Source organism: Microcaecilia unicolor, chromosome 6, assembly GCF_901765095.1.
Source record: "Microcaecilia unicolor chromosome 6, aMicUni1.1, whole genome shotgun sequence".
Taxonomy (NCBI): Eukaryota; Metazoa; Chordata; class Amphibia; order Gymnophiona; family Siphonopidae; genus Microcaecilia; species Microcaecilia unicolor.
The window spans coordinates 138,200,263-138,226,949 of NC_044036.1; the positions used below are offsets into that span (position 1 = coordinate 138,200,263).

Consider the following 26,687-nt stretch of genomic DNA (forward strand, 5'->3'; position numbering starts at 1 on the left):
AAAGCAGAACTTACATCATTTGACTGGAATAGTTTGGTCATGGCAAAGAATGCTTCTGTAGCTTCTGTCACTCCCATATATTCACCCTAACATTAAATAAATGAGAAAACAGGTCACAGGGAGAAAAATGCTGAAAAACATTCTTCTTTAACATTTCCCTTCATCAAGTTTCTTGTGAATAACATTAACTGTGTAGCATTGAGAAAATGAAAAAAAAAACAAGAATTGATACATAAAATCTTACAAGGAACTTGGCCTACTACGCCAAGCACAAGGTCACCAACTTTTCTCCCTCGGGTGAATCTCCCCAGTGAATGCTGATCCCTGGGGAGGGCAATAATGAAATTCCTTTCTATGGGTAGCCAGCACTATCCAACTATGGGCCCTGTTTACTAAGCAGTGTTAAGAGCGTGTTAGCGTTTTTAGCGTGCCCTGATTAGCACGCGTTGAATGCTAAATGGCCCATAGGGACATATGGGTGACTCTAGCGTTCAGTGCGCACTAATTTTAGCATGCGCTAAAACGCTAGTGCAGCTTAGTAATCAGGGCCCTATGTGTATTTCAATGGGAAAAGTTACTCTCAGGAACATAGGTGCAAATCTTTGCAGGTATTTGTTCTTTAGGCAAAAATAAAAACAAAATCTACTGTTGGCAAACTCTTAAAAATTACCCACAGGTATTTAGCCCTTAATGATCAAGAGATGAAATTGATATTATATAATAAATTCAGTCCAAAGAAATAAAGGGATTACAAATTTAAGCAAAATTTTCTCAAAGGGAGAACTTACAAGAAAGGTTTAGTTCAAGTGATTGCTGCTCAAGGAGATGCTATGCTATCAATTAGAGAATGAAGAGTTTGCACAAAGATACTTATTGTTGAAAGATTTTGTTGAATAATCAAATATCTTTTTTTTTAATCTGAGTTATTTATTCAACTAGTAAAAAAGGCCCGTTTCTGACACAAATGAAACGGGCGCTAGCAAGGTTTTCCTTGGAGTGTGTATGTTTGGGAGAGTGTATGTGAGAGTGAGTGTTTGAGAGTCAGAGTGAAAGTGTGAGTGTGTGAGAGAGAGAGTGACTCTGGGTGTGAGTGTGTTTGTGAGAGAGTGTGTGTGAGAATGAGAGTGTGTGCAAGTGTGTATGTGAGACACAGTGTGAGAGAGAGTGTGTGTGTGTGGGCAAGAGACAGAGTGTGTGTGAGACACAGATTCTCTGTGAGAGTGAGTGTATGACACCAAGCGAGTGTGTGAGTGACTGTGTGGCACATAGAGAGTGAATGTGATACTGTGTGAGACAGAGTGTGTGAGAGTGAGAGTCAGAAAGACATTGTATATGAGAGAGACAGTGTGAGCCGTGCCCTCCCAATCCATGGCCATCTGTCCCCTGCCCCCTCCATTCATCCTTTTCCAGCAATTCCCCTCTGTCCCTGAGCCCTGCCCTCCCAATCCATGGCCATCCATGTTTGTCTGTCACCTGCCCCCTCCATTCATCCCTATCCAGTATTTCCCCTCTCTGCCTGAGGCCTGCCCTGCAATCCATATCCATCCATGCCCATCTGTCCCCGCCATTCATCCCTATGCAGCAATTCCCCTCTCCCTGAGTCCTGCCATTCCAATCCATGCCCATCCATGCTCCTCTGTCACCTGGCCCCTCCATTTTTCCCTATCCAGCATTTCCCCTCTCTGCCTGAGGCCTGCTCTGCAATCCATATCCATCCATGCCCATCTGTCCCCTCCATTCATCCCTATCCAGCAATTCCCCTCTCCCTGAGTCCTGCCCTTCCAATCCATGCCCATCCATGCTCATCTGTCACCTGGCCCCTCCATTTTTCCCTATCCAGCATTTTCCCTCTCTGCCTGAGGCCTGCTCTGCAATCCATATCCATCCATGCCCATCTGTCCCCTCCATTCATCCCTATCCAGCAATTCCCCTCTCCCTGAGTCCTGCCCTTCCAATCCATGCCCATCCATGCTCATCTGTCACCTGGCCCCTCCATTTTTCCCTATCCAGCATTTCCCCTCTCTGCCTGAGGCCTGCTCTGCAATCCATATCCATCCATGCCGACGTCTAGCTTTCCCTTCGCTGTGTTCCGCCTTGTTTTGAAGGCGGAACACAGCGAAGGGAAGGCTAGACGTCGGGAGCGCCGCCTCCTTCCCTGACGCTTCGCTTCCGTATTTGTTTGTTTAGGCGCGAGGGCGGGGCAGAGACGGCTGGATGGCTTCACACCACGAACGCCACGAGCTCCACGAACCCTACAGCCAGGGACTCAGGGAGTGACGTCAGATGGCTTCAGAACGTTGTCCTCATTAGAACGTTCACGGTGCGTTTTATTATATTACATAGGGTTTTCTCTTTTATCAGTGTTTAGATTATGATCAAAATACAGACCATCCTGGAGGAGTAATGTGCAGTAATTCCCATGTTATACAGCAAACGCAGCTGAATAAATATGAACTCTAGTCCCCTAATTCTATAAAAGTCACCAAAAATTGCATGCCCAATGTTAAGAGCAGCAGGCCAAGACCCATGAAAGTCAGATTCAAATCCCACTGCAGCTCCTTGTCATTTCAGGCAAGTCACTTAACCCTTCATTAGCTACAAAATTAGATTGTAAGACCTCCAGGGAAAAGGAAATACCTACTGCACCTGAATGTAACTTGCCTTGAGCTACAACTGAAAAGGGCATGAATTAAATCCAGAATCCTGGGGAGAGGGGGGTGGGGTTCACAAACATTTCTCAGCACCAAAATGAGGTTCAAATGGGGGGGAAAAAATTATTTTTATGTAGCACAATTATCAGTTAGAGAAAATCAAACTTTTGCAGTGGTATAAACAACCCTTCTGCAGTTCTTAGATTTTTAAACAAGATTGTCCAAACATCTACAGGAGATCTAACATACCAGCAATAAAAACATCTCATTGTTTGCATGTTTTATTTTATCTCCAACAGTGACAAAGACCTCCCAATGTCTCAGTTCAGTGACAATGACAAAAGAGCAGCTGTGCAAACAGCTGTGAGAATGTTTCAGATTAATGTAGGGAAATCCCCCTCTGTCTACTTCTTATGTGGTGCAGAATAATTACATAGTAATAAAAGCAAAATCTTCAGGTTTATACCTAGCAAAGAAAAATCTATGTCAAGGCTACAAGAGGGTATAGCATGTAATTATCTTATGGAGAAATATCATTTTAACAAAAGTGAGGCTCAGAACCACACCCTTGCAGGCAGTAGTCATTTATTTGCAAAGAAAATCATTTGTAAAAATAACAGTTACTTTTAACATTCCCCTAAATTATGAAGAATAATCCCCTTTGTTGGAGAGTCTTCTGCTTAACATGTAACTGAACCTTCCTCCCCCCTTCACAGACCCCTCAAAAACTCTCCAAACCTCCCACCCTAACTTCCCTTACATCTTCTTCCCCTGATCCCCTCTTAACAGAGAAAATGCAAACCCTAGGTTTAAGAAAACAATATAAATCGTACAAGTTTTGATATCATTTTGAACAAACCAATATGGCAGCAAGCTCCGCCCACTGACTTCAGCCCAGATAAGCCAGATAGGCTTATAATGTCGCCTGTCATTAAATCTCCTTGAATTAAACCATGGTTTGGGAGAATTAGGAGGTGTACATTCATCAGCATGTATTTGGCTTGGCTCCTAAAAGTGTTTGTGCTGTCATCACACACAAGCAATTTGCACGAACAAACCATTTGTGCACACATGGGAGGGGGGGGGGGGAAGCTACATGAAAACTGGGAAACATTTGGAAAATACAAACACAAACCAAGGGAAGGTGCACTAGCATTTTTAGCATGTGCACAAAATTAGTGTGTGCTGTGTAGGCGCCTATAGGAACATTGTTAGTGTGCGAAAAAACGCTAATGTGCCTCTAGTGCGGCTTAGTAAACAGGGCCCCAAATTTTTTTAGGGCCGTGCACTTCCTCTAAATTTGATGACATTTGATGCCATGAAATGGGAACCTGTGGTAAAACAACCTAACTTAACAGTATCCCACAATTATTTATTTATTACATTTGTATCCCACATTTTCCCACATATTTGCAGGCTCAATGTGGCTTACATAATACCATACAGGTGATCGTCAAGTCCGGTATGGAAACAAATACAATTTGGTATTAGGGTTGGGTAAGGATAGTATCTTCAGGTACATAGGGATAGAAAATAGGAAGGAATAATGTCCAGTATAATCTATGGTTTTGCTGTGTTGCAGGGTTGAGGCATCTAAGATAACGTAAGTGTGCTACAACCGTTATCGTACATTATTAGCTAACAGATGCTACTGCTCAAATGAGACCTGCAGTAAATAACGCACACCAGTGCAAAAGTGTGAGCCAATGCGGTAGAGCACTTTCATAAATCTAGCCCTTGGCTGAAGATATGACAGTGGCAGTTCCTTAAAGTCTGTGTTATGTATTGTTTATAGCGATATATATGTAAGCTGGAAGCTATTAAAATGCCATGCTGAAAATACTGACAATTAAAGACTGCTGATAAGTTTTGCCAGTACCAGATGTACCTCCTCTGATATAAGCTCTGTCAAAATGTAGCAGCATGTTAGGGTAAATAACATGTTTTTTTGGTGGTGGTTTTAAATGAATATTTAGCAAAGTAACTACAATTAGAAAGGACGAATAAAAGGCATAAGAATGGACAATATATATTAGTTCTCTTTTCCTGCAGTCCATAATCAAATGTATTTATAAAGACTTGGTATACTGCTTTAGCTGATTAGTAGGAGAAAGCGATGTACAGACTAATAAGAAATATGGGGCCCTGTTCACTAAGCCACACTGTAGGCGTGCTAAAAATTCGCACATGCTAACGCTAGAGATACCCACAGGAATATATGGGTGTCTCTAGTATTAGCACACGGTAAAAAAATAGCGCACCTACAGCACAGCTTAGTAAACAGGGTCCATAATGAAAGGGACTATAAAAGGAAACAGGATTGAGAGATATTCAGTCCAAGAAAACCAAATTATATAATACACCTAAAACTCAACAACGGAGCTGGAGTCCAGAATATTTGTGGGGTGATTTTGTGATAATACAATATGGGCCAGATTCTAAATATGGCACAACCCCCCCCCCCCCCTCCATGCTTAGCGCTATTCTATAAGCCTCACCTAAAGTTAGGTATGGTTTATAGAATATGTGTAGCGCCCATCCCCGCGACTAAAAATTTAGGCACAATCATTTACGTCAACTAAAACTTGGTGTAAATGCCCGCGACTAACTCAGGCGTCTGTCGGGCATATTCTATAAAGTGAACATAATTTTTAGGAATGCCCATGACCCCTTTTGAGTACTGCACATTGGAATTAATGGGCACCACTTTACAGGATACACTTACCTCCCCCCCCCCCCCCCAGTTTATTAAGCCGCACGGCAATGCCAACACAGCCTGTTCAAAGTGAATGGGCTGCGTCGGCATTAGTGCGGCTTAGTAAACAGGGGGGTTGGAAAGTTGTGTGTGTAAATTCTAATTAGTGTTAATTGCTTGGTGTTGCCAATTATCAGTGCCAATTGGCTTGTTAATCAATTAAATTCCGTTTGCAATTTGGCCGCACTGGCAAATTTAATCACCATATATACAATCAGCAGTATAGAATGTTTTGTACTTTTTTGGGATCTTGCCAGGTATTTGTGACCTGGATTGGCCACTGTTGGAAACAGGATGCTGAGCTTGATGGACCCTTGGTCTGTCCCAGTATGGCAACACTTATGTACTTATGACCTATATGGGCATGCTTATATTGTATAGAACCAGTAAATTAACACTAATTTGAATGCTGCTTTCAATCTTGGAATAGCTGCAGTTGTACCACAACTTCATAACCAACCTTCTGGTGAGTTTCTTGCTAACTGTTAACACCCCCTGAAGCTACAACATAATGGAGGAATTTTCTTACATCTCTTAATTGCCACAAACAAAATACATTCCTTTACCTGGTTGATTAAATACAAAATCTTGGTCAGAATGTGGGCACATTTTCGAGGATTTATAGGTGTTTCATTAAATACCCGGGCCTAAAAATAACAAAAAAATAATAATAATAATTGCAAGACTGAATACAAATATAAGCTTTTTTTTTTTTCTTTTACTAAGATCTTCAAATCTGGGATGCTCCTTCAAATAAATGTAAAATGTTTCTGCTACACTAAATTACATTATGCTGTTTGAATTCTCTTTTCTTTGAAAACTCAACTGGCAGAACATGATTGTCATTACTATTTCTCTTTAGATGATCAGCGTTCACAGTAAAAGCAGAATCATCTGTGTCAGTAACTGCTTGTATTGATCTTGTTTGGAAAGGAGTGGGGAGGAGAAACTGAGACCAAGAGGTTTGTGGAAAGAAGAAATAATAAAAACCAACAGCAGCAAAAGAAATAGCTCACCGGTTTTCAAAGTGGAGCACGTTATTTCCTGGTTCAACTACAACCTTTACCTAAACATCATGCACACTTTTACTAGGGCTGTACTGAATATTCATACTCGATTCAATCTGGCCTCAAATAGTGCCCTGAACACATTAAATCACTATTGTTGAAGATAAATAATCCACGGCTCTACTGTGCTAAATCCTAGTGAAATATTTTATTTATTTATTAGAATTTATTTACCACCTTTTTGAAAGAATTCACTCAAGGCGCTGTACAGTAAGAATAAATCAAACATAAGCAATAGACAATTATAGCAGTAAAAATACCCAGGGGAGGAGTGGCCCAGTGGTTAGAGCACAGGTCTTGAAATCATGAGGTGGCCGGTTCAAATCTCACTGCTGCTCCTTGTGATCTTGGGCAAGTCACTTAACCCTCCATTGCCTCTGGTACAAACTTAGATTGTGAGCCCTCCTGGGACATAGAAATGTACCTCACCTTGAGTTACTACTGAAAAAGGTGTGAGCAAAATCTAAATTAATAAAAAAAATATTCAAATAACACAAAGTATGACATAGTACACTACTTCAAAAATCAAAAACTATATCCTGAAGAGAAAGAATAACATGAAACCTATCAAAAAACAAATTGCTCTAAACTATGACTTTAACCCAGATCATCATATATAATATACATTTTTAAAAAAGGAAACCTCAAAAGCCCAGGGCACCTACAGAGATGGTCTTCCCCTTCAATCAGCTCTTATCACGGGTTTCAATAATCCTCTAAAACCAACTGCAAAGGAAACCTACTCCTTAATGGAGAAAAATCCTTTGAGCAAAAAAACAGAGGGAGAGGTTAAACAATCATGTACCGGGTTAATGTCCAAACTACTGAAAAAGATAATATATAGAACAGCATGTGCACGGAGAAAATAAAAACGTTTTCACTTAGCTTCTCCACCCGGGTGGTCCACCATACATCCAGCTGGGCTGAGCTCCGATTAAATCAACTGCAACACTGTGCAATTTCCTCATGCATGATGTTGCAGTTGATTTCATTAATGACTTTTGCCATCAGTAGAAGAGCAAGTAAGACTTCATTCTTATTCAGAACTCAGTCTAGCTTTGAATCACTTCCACAGTGTGAGTTGTTGAATTCATATAAAGATACTGACAGTATAACTTTATGCATGATGTTACCTCCTGCAATACTGAACTCTTTTCCAACTGCTGGAAGGGATTGGCGCCGCCACCTTTAACAATAAGGATATTAAACAGTGGTATTAATTTATCACATGCAGAAACACTACAAGATCTATCCTATTACACAGCTGAAACTTAATTTGTATGGAATAAGACTAAGACATATTTCAGCTAGGTAAGGCAACATTTTAATACCGCAATACAGCAATTTATCAAAGAAGAACCATTTAATACTTATAAAAAATGAATTGGGCTAGTTATATACATAGTTTTACGCATATAGGGTAAGAGTCTAGATATGGTGCCTAGAAAATCAGCGCAGAAATCATTTTCGCCTAAGCATATTCTATAAAATTTAGGCACAGTATATAGAATATGCTTAGTTGATACCACAGTGCCTAAAACTACATGCATCCATTTACACCAACGAAAATGTGACGTAAATCTCTGCACGTAGAATTACGTGTACTGGGCTATATTCTATAACAATGCGAGTAAATTTGGGTACACCCATGAAATGCTCATTTCCCCATCCATAGCCACACCCCTTTTTAACTGCACGCTTTAGAATTTAGGCGTTCATTACAGCATACGCTTAGTGAGTTATAAGCGTAAATTCTAACTATTGCCAATTACTGCTCATTATTAAGTGCTGTTAAAAACGCTGATTGGCTTGTTAAGCCAATCAAGTTAGGCATGTGGAGTGGAGGAGTGGCCTAGTGGTTAGAGCACTGGTCTTGCAATCCAGAGGTGGCCAGTTCAAATCCCACTGCTGCTCCTTGTGATCTTGGGCAAGTCACTTAACCCTCCCATTGTCTCAGGTATAAACTTAGATTGTGAGCCCTCCTGGGACAGAGAAATATTCTGTGTACCTGAATGTAGCTCACCTTGAGCTACTGCTGAAAAAGGTGTGAGCAAGAATCTAAATAAATAAAATGTTATTTTTTGTTACATTTGTACCCCGCGCTTTCCCACTCATGGCAGGCTCAATGCAGCTTACATGGGGCAATGGAGGGTTAAGTGACTTGCCCAGAGTCACAAGGAGCTGCCTGTGCCTGAAGTCGGAATCGAACTCAGTTCCTCAGTTCCCCAGGACCAAAGTCCACCACCCTAACCACTAGGCCACTCCTCCGCTCTATAGAATATGCTTAGATTTCAGCACAGAATGCTAGGTGCGATATATAGAATCCAGCAGATAGTCATAGGTTTTATGCATAAACATGTGTTAGCAGGGGGGCAGGGTTGGAAGTCAACAAAAAAACTATACAGAGAGCAACTTGCTCTCTGTATAACTTTAATGTATAAGTTAAGCCAGTAAGAGCACAAACATACATTCAATGATCCTGTTTAATAAATGCTGTTGCTAAATATACAGATAATCAAGCACCACTTTACTGTATCCAGTACAGGTGCCAGCTGAAAATCAGGCCCATAGTCTTTTTCAATTAAAATTTCCTAAGATGTACACAAAACTAATCAGAGTAACAAAATGTCAATATGAAGACTGAACAAAGGAGGTTATTTTTAAAAATTGGGGGCACTACCATAATTAAATACGAAGGGATCTATGAAAGATCCATGTACGTTGAAGCCATTTGCACATACTCTGCCAAATTCTATATATATTGCGCCTAGTGGTCCATGCCTAAACCTAAGCATATTCCATAAACATATGTGTAACTTAATTGGTTTAACAAGCCAATTAGCGTTAACAGCACTTAAGGAATAATGAGCACTAATTGGCAATAATTAGAATTTATGCGCACAACTCGCTAAGTGTATGATGTAATGAACTGTACCTAAATTCCAAAGTGCGCAGTTCAAAAGAGGCATGGCTATGGGCATTTCATGGGCATTCCCAAATTTACATGCGTTGTTATAGAATATGGCCCGGTCCGTGTAAATCTATGCGCAGGGATTTACACCACGTTTTCGTTGATGTAAATGGATGCACATCGTTTTAGGTGCTAGACTATCAACTAATCATATTCTGTATATCATGTGTAAATATTATAGAATATGCTTAGGTGAAAATGATTTCTGCGCTGATTTTCCAGGCACCATATACAGAATCTCCCCAAGTGTGCCATGAAAAAATGCCATGTGCAGGTTAAGATGGTCCTCCAACTGATGAGTGTTAAAATACAAATGAATCTAACAGACCTCCCTTAAATAGCAAAGCATGATTTCTATATCTGCTATTTAGCATGGGACTGGTAAAGGCCAAAAATCTGACAGCTGTTAAACTGAACTGGTCCAAAATAAAAGGCTGTCCCTCCTGTATAGCATTCAATGAGCCTTGGAGGCCCAGCATTCCTCCATCCTTCCCAAATACCAAGGTGAGAAGCCTCCGAGCCATCTTTCCTGTGCACACTGGAAATAAGAGGCCCCACACAGCCTACACTATCCAAATGATGGTAAAATTATGTATAATCATACCTGATAATTTTCTTTCCATTAATCATAGCTGATCAATCCATAGACTGGTGGGTTGTGTCCATCTACCAGCAGGTGGAGATAGAGAGCAAACTTTTGCCTCCCTATATGTGGTCATGTGCTGCCGGAAACTCCTCAGTATGTCGATATCAAAGCTCCATCCGCAGGACTCAGCACTTAGAGAATTACACCCACGAAGGGACACTCTGCCCAGCTCACCACCGCCGAAACGGGGGAGGGGAATTAACCCAGCTCATCCCCACACAAGTGGGGGAGGGGAATCCGTCCAGCTCATCCCCGCGGAGCGGGGGAGGGACACCACACCCGCCGATGCGGGGGGATCTGGCTTATCCTGCAACCGCAACCGCGGGAGGAGCTGACTGACCCTAACACCGCCGAAGCGGGAGGGGTACAAAGCTGCCCTACAGCCGCACGAAGCGGGAGGGAGTGCCGGCAGAATTTATGTCTCAATCCAGCCCCGTAAAACGGAGGGGAGAGGAATGCAGCAGCTCACTGTAACACAAACTCGTCTCAACTCTTGAAGAATCCAAGTGAAAGAAGAACTTGAACACGAAGTCCTCCTGAAGCAACTGAAGGCTAAACTTGAACCTAAAATTCAACCAGAATATAAACAGTACAGATATCTGGGAGGGGCTATGGATTGATCAGCTATGATTAATGGAAAGAAAATTATCAGGTATGATTATACATAATTTTACCTTCCATATCATCAAGCTGATCAATCCATAGACTGGTGGGATGTACCGAAGCAGTACTCACCCAGGGCGGGACATAGAAATCCCTGACCTCAACACTGAAGCTCCAAACCGGGCCTCCGCCCGTGCAGCCACAGTCAAACGGTAATGCTTGGAGAATGTATGAGCCGAAGCCCCCGTTGCCGCCTTGCATATCTCTTCCAAGGAGACGGATCCGGCCTCTGCCATCGAGGCCGCCTGAGCTCTCGTGGAGTGAGCCTTCAGCTGGATAGGCGGCACCTTCCCCGCGGCCACATAAGCCGCTGCAATGGCTTCCTTGACCCATCTTGCCACTGTAGGCTTAGCAGCCTGCAGACCCTTACGAGGACCTGCAAACAGGACAAACAGATGATCCGATTTCCGGAAATCATTGGTCACTTCCAAGTATCTGATGATGACTCGTCTCACATCCAGATATTCAAGAGCGGAGTACTCCTCTGGGTAGTCCTCCCTACGAAAGGAAGGGAGACAGAGCTGCTGATTCACCTGGAAGCGAGAAACAATCTTGGGCAGGAAGGAAGGCACTGTGCGAATAGTCACTCCTGCCTCAGTGAACTGCAGAAAAGGCTCTCTACATGAGAGCGCCTGGAGCTCGGAAACTCTTCTGGCTGAAGTGACAGCCACCAAAAAGACTGCTTTCAACGTCAGGTCTTTCAGAGATGCCCTCGACAAGGGTTCAAAAGGCGGCTTCTGCAATGCTCTTAGCACCAGGTTGAGATTCCACGCAGGCACCACTGAGTGCAGAGGAGGGCGCAGGTGATTAACTCCCTTGAGAAAGCGCACCACATCTGGCTGCGAAGCCAGGGAAGCACCCTTCAGGCGGCCCCTGAAGCAAGCCAGAGCCGCTACCTGGCCTTTAAGGGAACTGAGCGACAGGCCTTTCTCCAGACCTTCTTGCAGGAACGCCAACACTGAAGAAATTGGAGCAGTGAAGGGAGAAAGTGAGCCTGCTTCACACCATGCTGCAAAGATACGCCAAACCCTGGCGTAAGCAGTAGAAGTAGAGCGCTTCCTCGCTCTCAGCATAGTGGCGATGACCTTGTCTGAGAAGCCCTTCTTCCTCAGACGCTGCCGCTCAATAGCCAGGCCGTAAGACCAAAGGGAGAGGGATCCTCCATCACCACGGGACCCTGATGTAACAGGCCCTGCTCCACTGACAGCCGCAGAGGATCGTCGACTGAGAGCCTGATCAAGTCCGCATACCAGGGACGTCTGGGCCAATCCGGACCCACCAGGATTACCCTGCCGGGATGCTTTGCCACCCGGTCTAGCACCCTGCCCAACATGGGCCAGGGCGGGAACACATAGAGGAGCTCTTGTGTCGGCCACTGTTGGAGAAGAGCATCTACTCCCAGGGATCGAGGGTCCCGTCCTCTGCTGAAAAAGCGCGGCACTTGGCAATTGGCCGATGACGCCATCAGATCTAGGCTCGGCTGGCCCCAGCGCTTCGTGATGTCCAAGAACGCCTGAGCAGATAGTTGCCACTCTCCGGACTCCAAGGTATGGCGACTGAGAAAGTCCGCCTTGACATTCATGACTCCGGCAATGTGGGCCGCTCCAGGTTCGCTTCCGCCCACTGGCAAAGACTCATAGCCTCCTTGGCTAGAGGGGCGCTCTTGGTACCTCCCTGGCGGTTGATATAGGCCACAGCCGTGGCATTGTCCGACAGGACCCGTACAGGCTACAACACCAGTACCGGGATGAACTCCAATAACACCAACCGAATGGCTCTGAGTTCCAGGAGGTTGATAGACCACTTGCCTCTGCAGGAGACTAGAGCCCCTGCGCTGTCCTTCCCAAGCAGTGGGCTCCCCAGCCCATCAAAGAGGCGTCTGTCGTGACGACAATCCACTCCGGGGTCACCAGAGGCAATCCTGCAGACAACTTGTCTGTCTGCGTCCACCAGCTCAGCGCCTTGCGCACTGCTGGGTCCACGGGAAGGCGCACAGCATAATCCTCCGACATCGGAGTCCAGCGCAGCAGCAGAGATAGCTGTAGTGGTCTCATATGAGCCCTGGCCCAGGGCACTACTTCCATCGTGGCCGTCATAGAGCCCAACAGCTGCACGTAGTCCCAAGCCCGAATAGGAGAGGCTACTAGGAACTAGTCCACCTGAGCCTGAAGCTTGACAATCCGATTGTCTGGCAGGAACACTCTGCCTACTTGGGTGTCGAATCGAACTCCCAGATACTCCAGGGACTGAGTCGGGCGCAGCTGGCTCTTCTTCCAGTTGATGATCCATCCCAGGGAGCTCACAAGAGCAACTACCCGGTCCATAGCTTTGCCGCACTCTGCATAAGAGGGGGCTCGGATCAACCAGTCGTCCAGATAAGGATGGACTTGTACTCCTTCCTTTAGCAGGAAGGCCGCTATGACCCCCATTACTTTGGAAAAGGTCCGCGGAGCAGTAGCCAACCCGAAAGGGAGGGCTCTGAACTGGAAGTGTCGTCTCAGGACTGTAAAACGCAGAAAGCGTTGGAGAGGAGGCCAGATGGGAATATGCAGGTACGCTTCCTTGATGTCCAAGGAAGCCAAGAACTCTCCTGCCTTCACTGCCGCTATAACAGAGCGGAGAGTCTCCATGCGAAAGTGCCTCACTTTCCAGGCCCGATTGACCCCTTTGAGGTCGAGGATAGGCCGGACAGAACCTCCTTTCTTTGGAACCACAAAGTAAATGGAGTAACGTCCCTTGCCAATCTGATTTTTTGGCACCGGAACGACCGCACCCAGGCGGATCAGGTTGTCCAAGGTCTGCTGCACTGCCACAGCTTGACCAGAGACTTGCAGGGAGAGAGTACAAACCCGTCTCTTAAGGGTTGGCAGAACTCTAGCTTGTAGCCGTCTCTGATGACTTCCAGCACCCACGCGTCTGAAGTTATAGTGGTCCACTCGCCCAGAAACGAGGACAGCCGTCCTCCAATCTGCACTGGGGCGTGGACCAAGACCCCGTCATTGGGTACGAGACCCTGGGGGAGGACCGGAGGGAGCACCTCCGGGACGGCGGTCTCTGCGAAAGGAATGCTGCTTGGGGGAGAAATTCCTCTTGAAGGAAGAGGGGGCAGAGGAACCCGACTTGCCCGGGCGGTACCGACGGGCTTCCAGCAACCGTCCTCTGGAGGTACCGGGACGAGTACTAGCCCGAGCTCTGACCTCTGGTAATTTCTTGCCCTTAGACGTGCCGAGATCGGTCACGATTTTGTCCAGCTCGACCCCAAAGAGCAGCTTGCCTTTAAAAGGCAATCTAGCCAGGCGGGATTTAGAGGCGTGGTCAGCAGACCAATGTTTCAGCCAAAGCCACCGCCGCGCAGAGACTGTCTGAGCCATGCCTTTAGCTGAGGCTCTCAAGACATCATACAGCAAGTCTGCCAAATAGGCTAAGCCCGATTCCAGGGCCGGCCAATCAGCCCTCAAGGAAAGATCCGAGGGGGAAGCCCGCTGCACCATAGTCAGGCACGCCCTGGCCACATAGGAGCCGCAAACTGAGGCCTGCAAACTTAAAGCAGCTGCCTCAAAGGACGACCTTAAGGCCGCCTCCAATCTTCTGTCTTGGGCGTCCTTTAGGGCCGTGCCACCTTCCACCGGCAACGCCGTTTTCTTAGTCACCGCAGTGATTAAAGAATCCACGGTAGGCCACAGATAGGCCTCACGTTCACTCACAGCCAAAGGATAGAGGCGGGACATAGCCCTAGCCACTTTAAGGCTCGTTTCCGGGACATCCCATTGAGCCGCATGGCTCATGCACGTGGAAGGATCTAGGCGGGCGCTTCGTCCCCAGCATAATGGCAGAGCCAACAGGGGCTGAGGGAGAGACGTCCTCCGGAGAGGAAATCTTCAAAGTGTCCATGGCCTGTAACAACAGGTTGGGCAAATCCTCTGGGCTAAAAAGCCGCGCTGCAGAGGGGTCATCCGCTCCATCCGAGCGGGGATCTATCTCCTCCAAGGAATCCGCAAAGGACCGTTGGGAGACCTCAGACACGCTGCCCTCATCTACATCGGAGGAGACAAAGTCCTCCAAGGCCTGGAAATCAACCAGAGGGCGTTTACCTCTGGGAACCTCAACCTCTTTATCAGAAGAGGGAGCAGGGGCAGCGTTTTGCATGAGGAAAGCCTGATGCAGCAGCAAAACAAACTCGGGGGAGAAACCCCCCAGACTGTGCACTTCCGCAGCCTGGGCAACAGCCCTAGACGCACTCTCAACCGGCGCTCGCAATAGCGGGGGAGAGACATGCTGCGCATCCAAAATGGCGTCCGGCGCGAAACTCCGCGAAGGAGCCGCGCGGGAAGAACGGCGCTTAACTTTAGCCGCTTTGTGCCGTCGCCCAAATTAAGGGCGTTCATGGCATTAATGTCTCCAACCTCAAGGGCGGCCCACGAAGAAGCCGTCCGAGCCGCGTGGCCGGCCAAGATGGCGGAGGCGAGGAGCGGGGGATGGGCGTTTATGGCGGGAAAAAACCGCCACGCCGGAGGAACGACCGGGACATTCATCGGTCACTAAACTGTCACCCATCAAGGGCGAATCAGGTTGTAAAACCCCTGCATCCCCTCTAGAAGCGCTCCAGCGATCCGGGGAGCGACCCTTGCGCCCTCGCCCTCCGACGCCATATGCCACGAGGAGAAGAATCGGGGAACCCCCTGCCCGCTATAAAAAGGTAAAATTACCTGCTTGCCGCTCCGAGCTGTAACGAACTGGTGTCCCAGTGAGTAGCTGCAATGAACGTTTAAAGAAACGTCGAATTAAACGCCTTTAAAGACGTTTAAAATTTTTTTTTTTTTTTTTTTTAAACGGAGCCAGCGGGAGGGGGGAGAAAAGGAGGGACCTGGCACCACCAGGTTTGCACTTGCTCAAAAGAGCCCTCAACCCCAGGCCTCAACAAAACCTAAGGATTAGGCTTGGAGGCCTAGCCAGAGCTGCTGCTGTGTGTGACCACCACCTGCTGAGATAGAGAACATACTGAGGAGTTTCCGGCAGCACATGACCACATATAGGGAGGCAAAAGTTTGCTCTCTATCTCCACCTGCTGGTAGATGGACACAACCCACCAGTCTATGGATTGATCAGCTTGATGATATGGAAGGGTCCTTTCTGACCCGATAAAAGTGATTTACTAACCCCCATTTACTAAGCTGTGCTAGAAGTTGGCAACACTGACACAACCCATTCAAAGTGAATGGGCCGTGTTGGCATTAGCACTGCTTAGTGAACGGGGAGGGGGGGGGGGAAGTGGTAAATGTTGCCAATGATTCCTTGCACTTCTTTTCAATCTGCAAAATGACTGGACCAGTCAGCCTGGGAGATTTCTACAGGTAGCCTGCTTGCATGGTGTAGTTTTTTGGTTACCACACATTCTATTAGCATGGAAAAATTTATAATGCAACTGATAAAATATAATGGCATTTACCATATTAAGTGATGCTTTCCTGTGCATATATAAGGGTTAATTTTGTAAATGTTTTTCCACAAAGCCTGTTTTACAAGTAGACGTAGTCTTTTATATAAAATGGTGTGGCCATATATGTACATAATTATATGCTTTAACAAGGCGGTGTATTTTACACAAGCACTTTGTACATACAAGTACTAGGGCATAGTTTGGGGACAGTTGCAATATGCTTTCATATTTCATAAAATACAGTCTCCACAAACATTTACATCTGCCCCTCAGCAGGTGCAAATTTGCGTGTGGGAATTCATGTGCTATTGCAGTTACTTCTGGGTGGCTATTTCATTGAAGCACATAGCCAAAAAATGGGCACCTTTTTGGACTTTCCACACAGGTGCCCTGCTATAAAATTATTCCTGAGAAGATAATTTTATAAAGCATTTCCTGCATGCAGACCATGTTTTTAAATACAGAAAATGGCTAGTATAAAATTATATAGGGATATACATGCAGGAAAAGTACACATACATATAGTATATACTTTATATAGAGTATCTCCAGGATTCTATATAAGATGCAGTGAGTAGCATGTATTACAATGTATGCGCTGCCAATTTACATGCACCACTCAAAATAAGTAACAAGTCAATTAGTGATAACGGGCCGATAACCAATTATCACTAATTGGAAATAGCTGCAAGTTATGCACGCTTTTTAGGTATATTCTAAAACGAAGCATGCGTAAACTCCAACACATGTAGCTGAAAAGAGGCATGGCCATGGGAGGCATGTCAGGGTGTTAATCACATTTACGTGCATTGTATAGAATCTGGGAAAACCAATGTACATTTACACCAGGTTTTCAATGGTGTAAATGGCTGCGACTAAATGTATGCACTTCCCCCGGTTATGCGTTATTCTATAAACTACATCTTACTGTAGATAAGGTTTATAGAATAGCACTAGACACGTTATTCTAACGCGCCTACATTTTGGATGTCACATACAGAATCAAGCCCTATGTGTGGAGATATTTCCAGGGCCACAGCTGGTCAGAACTGTGATCTATACATACATATCAATCAGTCCAAAACTCTGCTGCGCGACTCATTTTCCGCCAAAGTTGCTATGCTCACATTAGCCCTCTCCTTAAGTCACTTCACCGGCTCCCTATCCGTTTCAGTATTCAATTCAAACTTCTCCTATTGACCTATAAGTGCATTCACTCTGCTGCTCCCCAGTACCTTTCCACTCTTGCCTCCCCCTATGCCCCCACTCGAGTACTCCGTTCTGTAGATAAATCTCTCTTATCTGTCCCCTTCTCCTCTACTGCTAATTCAAGACTCCGTTCCTTTTATCTTGATGCACCTCAAGCCTGGAATAAACTTCCTGAGCCTGTACATCTAGCCCCGTCTTTGGCCGTTTTCAAGTCCAAACTTAAAGCCCACCTCTTTACCACTGCTTTTGACTCCTAACCACTACTCACTTGCCCTGTCCTTTTATCCTCACCTCTTTATTCCCTTACCCTTAATTGTTCTGTCTGTCTGTCTGTCTGCCTGTCTTATCTAGATTGTAAGCTCTTTGAGCAGGGACTGTCTTTTTGTGTATGGTGTACAGCACTGCGTATGCCTTGTAGCACTATAGAAATGATAAGTAGTAGTAGTAGTAGTATATGCACATGCATATTTGCGTTTGTGCTAGAGTATTTCTAAGCTATTCAGAATAGTTTTGCGGAATTAATTTGTAAAGGACATATAGGAACTTATGTCATCTTTATAAAATAGCACTTTTGGGAAAATTTTTATCGACACCCTGTTATAAAATTACCCCTAAGTGTTGAGTTTATTATTCTAATCTGGAAAACAAGGAAAGAGGGGGAAAAGTGAGATTGCCACTAAACAAAACAAGGCAACCACTGCTCCAATTACCCTTTATGCAGTAAAAGGTCTAGGAAATATTTGGGGAACATTCCTCTCATCACATCCAAGCGTACCCTTGCCATCTGCTACATCTATGTCAATTATGAATACTTCAACAGTAGTTCAGGGGATGCAGATCTGGCCGTCAGAGATATCTACATCTGTCCCAAATTTTTCCCACACTGGTAAGCAATAAATTAGAGGATCATAAAAAACAGAACGCATTACAAAGAGAATGTATAGAGTGCGCTAGCTTCCCACTGTTAAAACACAAATCAATTGTGACCCATGGAGAACAGTTAGTATTGAAATTATGTGGCTGGTGTGCTTCTTCAATTATTTAAAAAAATGCATTTTTTAAAAGAGAACTTTAAGATACACAGAAGCCAACTTTTGGAAAATTATTTGGGATGCTAAATCCCACCAGAAAACTCTCCTTGGACACAGTCAAGGAATTTGTTCAATATTGGGTTGCTCATGCAGATGAAGGGGTAGCCCAATAGTGCAGTGCGTTTAATTCCCATTATGGCTCTTTGTGCGCCTGGGCAAGGTACTCATCCCTCCATTACCTCAGGTACAAAACTTAGGGCCCTGTTTACTAAGCTGCATTGTTTTTAACACACTCTAAAAATTAGCACATGCTAATACTAAAGCCATCCATATATTCCTATAGGTGTCTCTACCATTACCCTGTGCTACTTTTTAGTGCTAAAAACGCTAGCATGCCTATAGCGTGGCTTAGTAAACAGGGCCCTTAGATTGTGAAACCCATTAGGATCAGAGAAAGTACTCGATGTAGTGAATACAAACTGCTTTGGTTGTGGTATATCAAATGCATTACCCCTATGAAAAATGCACAAGAGTCGAAATGGGCATATGATCATTAAGCAATGCATTTGGCGTAAAAAAAATATATATATATATCTGAACAGGACGCAGTGCATCACTGTAAAACAGCAACCACTGCCCAGCAGATTCATGCATTTCCTGGCTATAAACCCAGGTACCGCATAAAAGTTCTGCCTATGGCAGGCCCCTGCTCGGCGCCCAGCTTCTTCCAGCACTCACCGGCCTCCTCGTCCTTCTTGTCAAACTTTTTCAGCATTCTGCCCCCCACCCCCGAGGCCCGGTGCTCCCGCAGTATCTCCACCAAGGCGAGAGGTGAGTTCTCCCGGTTTCAGCCTCCGCCTTCTCTACTCCGCTTCCTGCCAGCCTGTCAGTGAGACACGTCACCCCTGACAACACCACACCGCGCCTGCGCAGTGACAACACGCACAACGCAAAGTAGTGAGTGACGCCATGCCGTCTGAGGATAGACGGAAGCAGTTTAGCGGCTGCGCAGTCGAATTGTTCGGCGGTGTTACGTCATGGGACGCCTTTTGCCCAGAACTCTCTGCCTGTCCGTGTTCACTAGGTTAGAGAGAAGAAGAGCTGGCGCCCATAAACTGCAAGAGACTACTGGATTCTTGTAATAAAGTATAACAAAAACATTGATGAAATCACGAACAAAAAAATATACAACTATTGCAGTCAGTGGTGTTATTGATGATTGGGGGGGGGGGGGGGGGCTGCAAGTTGTGGGTGGATCTCATTCTTAAGGTAATATCTAATATAATAATTTGTACCGTCAACGTTCTACGGCTGGCTGTCTGGGTTCGTAACATCCTGACGTCAGCAAGCCTCCAGCGTTCCTTTCCCGCTCAGTGGCCTGCCCTTGTGTAAAGATGAAATGATGTCAGAGGAGGGCAGAACAGTGAGAGGGACGGTGAATCCAGACTGCCCCAATTTGACTGCCCCGATCGGACCGACCGTTCACTTGTCTATTAGATTGTAAGCTCTTTGAGCAGGGACTGTCTCTCTTTGTTAAATTGTACAGCGCTGCGTAACCCTAGTAGCGCTCTAGAAATGTTAAGTAGTAGTAGTAGTAGTAGGGAACGCTAGAGGCGAGCTGACGTCAGGATGTTCCCAACGCAAGGCAAGCAAGTGAAGGCAATGGAACACTGGAGGGGAGGGGAGGTGACGTGAGCCCAACCTGCCTGCAGGGACCGCTGGATGGGAGGGCAGAGGAGAATAGCGGGACCCGGATGGGAGGGTAGTAGGGCACAGGACAATCGCAGGACATCCAGGGGAGGGCAGGGCAGAGGACAATCAATGGATGGGATGGGAGGAGAGGAGAGAATCATGGGACACGGATGGCAGGGCAGGGCAGGGCAGGGCAGAGGAGAATCGCTGCACATGGAGGGGAGGGCAGGGGAGAGAGGAGAAATCACTTCGCTAAGAGCCTTAAAAACATAATCACCATTACACGATAGCCTTGCTAGCGCCCATTTCATTTTTTTGAGAAACGGGCCTTTTTTACTAGTATAAAAATAAAACAAAACATAAGATGATACCTTTTTTATTGGACCACTTCATTCATTGGTTCGCTCGCTCGCTCGCTATTGTGATATTTTGTGCTTAGTGCAATAGTGCCCCATAAATACTAATCAAACAATTTCGTTGAAATTGAATGACAAATCAAATAAAGCTTGAAAAACTTGTCACTTATCTTATGAGTTGGTGAAACCAGATGCTGAGGGCTTCAATGATTGAATAGCTCAATAGTCGACTCGTGTAGAAAAGACTTCACTCCTCTGAAATTTAATAGTGCACCCTACGTGGATACTTAAGTCTCTGAGGGTGCTCCTCACTTATTACGAAGATAAATTATTAGATTTAGTACATTTTCCTGGTAATGTTTATTTTAATTTCTTTACCAGTGAAGCAAGGGATTTTTTGTTCTGAGTGCTGTAACTGAGGCAGACTGACGTCTTACGCTGTTTTCAAATAATCAGAGTTGTTTCTTGATTAGTATTTAGTGTGTTTTCTTTCAAATTAAGAAGTTTACTAATTAGACTAAGCAGCCTGGTTAAAAAAAATGCTAACGTGAAATAAATGCTGTATCTGGGTGAGCCATCTTTTGCGCTCTCACCTATGATCATAACAGAGCCACAAAGTAAGAAGAATAGCTTCCACATGACCTGAAACTTAATCCTATGTTTAGAGTCATAATGAAAATTTACCTACTATAGATGTAGTCCTCTGTGAACATGTCAGTTCAAGCTTAATTCCAGATTTTAGTCAGAAGACGGTTTATTTTTTTTTTCTCTCTCTTTGTAGACGCACAAAACCTCAGGATGTGTCTACAGGGGCCCGATGTACTTTGGACAATGGCATCATATCTCATCATCCTTATCTCATAGTGTAGCTAAAGGCATTGGAGCCTGCCCTAGCTGAATCAGTGAAATGTGATACTTTAGAAGATTGGTTTGAGTGTGCATAGGGGCGAAAGATTACGATTACAACTTGTTTTCATAGAGCAGTTTTATTTTCACATTAGTAAATGTCCATCATTCAGAGAATTTTTGTTGGTGAGCATACCATGAGAATCTTGAGAAAAAAAGCTTTATTCATGCAGCTTAAAGGGACATTACCAACCTTATTGTTCTCCTTTTACTAACGTATTAATGTGAATTAATAAGTGTTGAATAACGCAAGCTCCATCAGTTTCTGTGGGCCCGTTTACTAATTATGCCATTAGCTGGAATTGATGTGTGTTAACTGGTTAATGCATTTTCCCACATTTTATCTCAACAAGTCTTTTTTTTTCCCCCTAAAAAATATTTTTTTTATTAATAACACTCATCCACAATACGGCACAGTATATATTAGGGGGAATTCTATATATGGCGCCTTAAAAATCAGCATAAAACAACAGAGAGAGGGTTCAAAGTACAGAGCCAAGTCCAAAAAGCAAAAAAGTACTAGGAGCCTTCACAAGGGGGCCAAATCATTTAATTGCGCAAAATGTGTCTTCTACATCAATCTTGTACCATTGACCCAACATGGGCTGTGTTTTGGCGCAAAGCGCCTGTGTCAGGTCATTCAATTTTTATTATTTAGAATGAACAAACCAGCTGAAAGCTGAATGCACATCAACGTGACTAAGTCCGTGCATAATGTATTCAAAACATAGAATCATGATGGTAGATAAAGGCCATACGACCCATCCAGTCTGTCCTTCCTCTGTAACCCCTAATTCTTCCTGTTCCTAAGCGATCCCACATGCTTATCCTATGCATTTTTAAATACTGGAACAGTCCTGGACTCCACCACCTCCACCGGCAGGCCATTCCACACCTCCACCACCCTTTCTGTGAAATAATACTTCCTTAGGTTACTCCTAAGCCTATTCCCTCTTAACTTTGTCGTATGCCCCCTCATTCCAGAGCTCTCCTTCATTTGAAAAAGGCTCTCTTCCTGTACATAAATGCCCTTGAGATATTTAAACATTTCTATCATGTCTCCTCTCTCCCAGCGTATACATGTTGAGGTTCATAAGCCTGTCCCTATAATTTTTGCATTCAAGACCGCTTACTAATTTCGTAGCCACCCTCTGAACCGTCTCCATTCTGTTTATATCTTGCCGTAGGTGTGGTCTCCAGCACTGCACGCAGTACTCCAAATGAGGCCTCACCAGAGACTTATACAACGGCACTATCACCTTTTTCCTGCTGGTCATGCCTCTCTTTATGCACCCAAGCATCCTTCTGGCTTTGGTTGTCGCTTTTTGAAAAAGTAACGTTCTTGCTTTTTCAACACAGGAGCACAGCGTCCAGGGGTGTGCTGGTAAATTTTTAACAACAGGCTCTTTCTCCGGACTTAGCCAGCTCTGCAGTTGGAAGGGCCAAGGGTGGCCGGGGGGGGGGGGGGGGGGGGGGGGGGTGGGGGAGCAACACTTGCCTCTCTCTCTTCCCTCCCTTCGTGCGGGCACACTAGGCATACCTTTGCTGGCAGCCAATAAATGGACTGCCACCACTCCCAACGTCTTGCTCTGAGCAGCTTGCTGAAACTTCTCACACATGCTGGAGAAGTCCCAGCCTGCTGCTCAGAGCTGGAAACAAGGAACGGGGAACAGCAGCAGTCTATTTACTTGGCTGGCAGGGCTCAGCATCCTCACCAGCAAAGTAAAAGAGAATTCAGCAGGGGGCCCAAGCCCACATTTTGGGAGCCATTTGTTAAAGTAGCCATGGAGGGCCCTACTTTAACAACCGGCTCCCAAAATTCTTAAAAACTTAACAACCGGCTCTTGCGAGCCTGCGAGAGCCTGCTCCAGCACACCACTGATAGCGTCCCTCTTTCTCCAAGCATTGATGTGCATCCAGCTGGTTTCGTCATTCTAAATAATAAAAATTGAACGATCCCTGACGCCCAGGTCAGTGATACAAGATTGATCACAAGGAGCCACATTGGGAATTGAACCCCACTCTTCAGCCCACTGTACTAGTCATTAAACTGCATGCTTTACAGGAGGATTATGCTTTAGGGGCTCACCCTTGAACTAAAATAAAAGTCCAAGTAGAAATCATTTTTGTTGAATTTGTTACTCCCTTTCATTTATGTTTCTGTTGAGACTTATACTGCTCCACTTAACCGCCAACACGTGTAGCTGCCTCAGGATTATTAGAGCTCTTTCACAATACCTCCATCTCAATTCAGACTGTTCAGCATGGATCCTGTTGTGACCTGGCACCTTAGCTCCATTTTAAAGTGCACAGGAGGACATGCAAATGATGGAAAGTCAAGTCTAATGAGTTCATATCCCAAAAGACAATCAGCAGATGGCCTAACAATGCAGGGGTCAACAAAACACATTACATTGGCTTTCCATGTACATTGGCTGTGATTGAAAAGTTTCATGTTGTAATTTTAAAATCTGAGTTTGAAAATAACACAAGGTGAGCACGTGTGGAGTATTGCAGCATTTTATTTGGTGGGTATCAAATATTATTTGCATTCATTTGTGTCACACAGTTGTCTATGGATGGATAACAATAAACGTTAACAGTAAACTTAAATTCTGGAAGAAATTCAGAAAAGCGTGTTTGATCTCTTCATAGCAACCATTGAAGGTAACTATCACAGAATCCTACCTGAGTGTATACGAACAAGATCAGAACAAGGTTTGTGTTTATTTGGATTTAATTCACTACCTTTCATACAGGCAGGTTACAATAAAAATTACAGAAAGGAGGAAAATGGAACTCCATACATTGACAGGCTGGTTGGGGGTGGGGGGAAGGGAAGGGAAGGGGTGAGAGGAAGAAGGAACAGGCAGGCTGTCCCAATGGCATCACGACCATGATGTCTAAGATTCACCAAAAGCTCAGGCAAAAAGATAGATCTTTATATGTCTGATGCTCATCCCCGATGTCAAGGACCTGGCCATTCCTTGAGGGGACAGCAGCAGCTGGGAATAGCCTGAATCTGTGGTGTATGGAATGGCCCCTTACTTAAAATATATGCAATATGGAAAATAATAATAATATTGATGCTGCTGCTTTCTACAGCTATCATAAGACATACAGGATGTGATTGATTAAAAACCAGTTGAGTGTGAGAAACAGAACTGGTTATAAAGCTGCATGTTATAGTATTAAATAAATTAGTTATTGTTGAGCAATACAGTACATGGTTGTTGGGTATGGAGCAGTGAGTTGCATAGATTTTACCCTTCCACACAGAAATGGCCTTTTATAGAAGTGCCTTCCTTTAATGTGGATGTGAATACACACATAATGCTGTTTTTGCACACTTTCACATGCTATTGGAGGATAAACTTCTAGGGGCAGAGTCTGGAACTCTGCACGTACGGTATCTGTGTATTTGTAATCGAAGTACCTGCATAAATTAGCAGCTGAAAATGTCTGCAGGTACTTTTCCTGGAGTAATTTTCAAAGTGATAGTAAATCTTGCAAAAGTCTTAAAGTGAAAAGTGTGTGTGTACTTTTCACCAGTGTAGGCGGTTATGAAAATACCTCCAAATTATCAGGAACTTAAAAATAGCACCATAGAACAGCTTCCCTGATTAACTTATATCATGGTTAAGAACCATTTATTAAGCATTATACAATATATTTATATAGAAACATGTTCTTTAAAATATTTACAGCTTTTCCTCAGAAACCTCAGCTCTTGCTGGATATCATTTTCTCTATTCAAGGTAATGATGAAATTTTTTTCAAGCGAAAATTTTTGTTTTAACTCCATCTGGTCACTGTCAATTTATCACTCAAGAGCAGTAGAAAGCAAATGAAATGCCCTGTACGCATTTCAGTGGAGTGGCCTGAGAAAGTCCCAGTTATATTCTATGTTTTGACAAACAATAGTAGGACAGCTGGTAAAGGATCAAACTGGAGGGTGAAGTACAGTGGAAACACTCCCCATTCATGGATTTCCCACTGCTGATTTACAGAGTTGCTCTGCAGTAGTATTAATGCTGCAGACAGCACTGTGCATTATTACTGCAATGACTTTTTAAAAAGAAAGTACTTAGGACATGCCAGGACGATAATCTTGAAACTTAAATAATAAAATTAAGACCCAAGATTATTGTCCTGGGGTCCTTTAACTAAGGTGCACTGATAAATTGCCTATGGTAGTGTAGGCGCGGATTTTGGGTGTCTGCAGAATCGTTTTTCAGCACACCTGTAAAAATGGCCTTTTTAAAATTTTTGCTAAAAATGGACATGCTGCAAAATGAAAATTGCTGTGCGTCCATTTTGGGTCTGAGACCTTACCGCTGGGCGGTAATGACCTACGTGCGCCAAATGCCACTTGATGTGCATAGCTGTGCCCCAGAAAATAAAAAATATTTTTCGGGCGCTTGTAGTGGATGTGCGCCAAAAATGAAATTACCGCAAGGGCCACACAGTAGCTGGGCGGTAAATTGGAATTAGCGCATGTTGGGCACGTAGGCGCTTACATGGCTTAGTAAAAGGGCCCCCTGATTTCATGGTCCATCTCCCACTGCCTTTTTACCTTTGTGTACCTTTCGTGGGATTCAGCTTTCTGCCCAGGCAGATCTTCAATAAAAACGCTGCATATTGCTTAACTGGAACAGCAATTCAACGGTAGAATGCCAAACAGAAAAACACTGAAAACCATCTCAGCCTGCTAATCATTTTCCTTCAGTCCTGAATAATAAGCCTAGACTTTCTCCAAGTTTAGATTTATATCAAATCTAAGAGTACCTGTGAGGATGGTAATGATCATGGATAAGTGCCAATAACTGGTATCCTCAAAAATGGTAGTCTTGACACCACCAGCCTCTAAATGTGATTATCTGTCCCAATGAACTTTGACCTAATATAGTGCAAAAGTTATTAGTTTTCATTTTCACAGCAGATGGATGTTTTAAAATGCCTAAAAAATAAGTAATCTGCTAAAAACATCCAAAACCTGATTTTTGGAAAGTCAGACTTTGGGCGTTTCACACTACAGTTCATCCAAATAGCAAGTGTGTTTTGGGAGGGATGAGGGATGGCTGAAAAGTAGGACATCCAACAGGTATTTTCAAATTGCAAGAAACATCCATGTCTGAAAAGGATGTTTTTTTTTTTTATCTAGACCTGTTTCAGTTGTCAAGTTTCTCTAATTGACTGCTCTAATGGAGCAGCTGACCATTGGAAGGATTAAGGCATTGTCCTCCAGTGGTTGCTGCCCTACTCCCTCTCCCCTGAAAGTGAAACCCAGGGATTTATGTCAG

At 44.4% G+C, this 26,687-nt stretch overlaps 1 protein-coding gene across 1 annotated transcript in view; it reads right to left on the reverse strand.

The window, feature by feature from the left end:
- The window catches only part of COPG1 (coatomer protein complex subunit gamma 1), a 59,287-nt gene extending 39,943 nt beyond the window's left edge, over window positions 1-19,344 (reverse strand). Inside the window, exons 1-4 of the mRNA XM_030206400.1 lie at window positions 19,169-19,344; window positions 7,607-7,659; window positions 5,973-6,053; window positions 15-86 (exon numbers count right to left, since the gene is read on the reverse strand). Coding sequence (XP_030062260.1) covers window positions 15-86; window positions 5,973-6,053; window positions 7,607-7,659; window positions 19,169-19,205 — 243 coding nt within the window. The 5' untranslated portion in view covers window positions 19,206-19,344. The remainder of the gene's footprint in view (window positions 1-14; window positions 87-5,972; window positions 6,054-7,606; window positions 7,660-19,168) is intronic.
- Window positions 19,345-26,687: the final 7,343 nt, after the last annotated feature.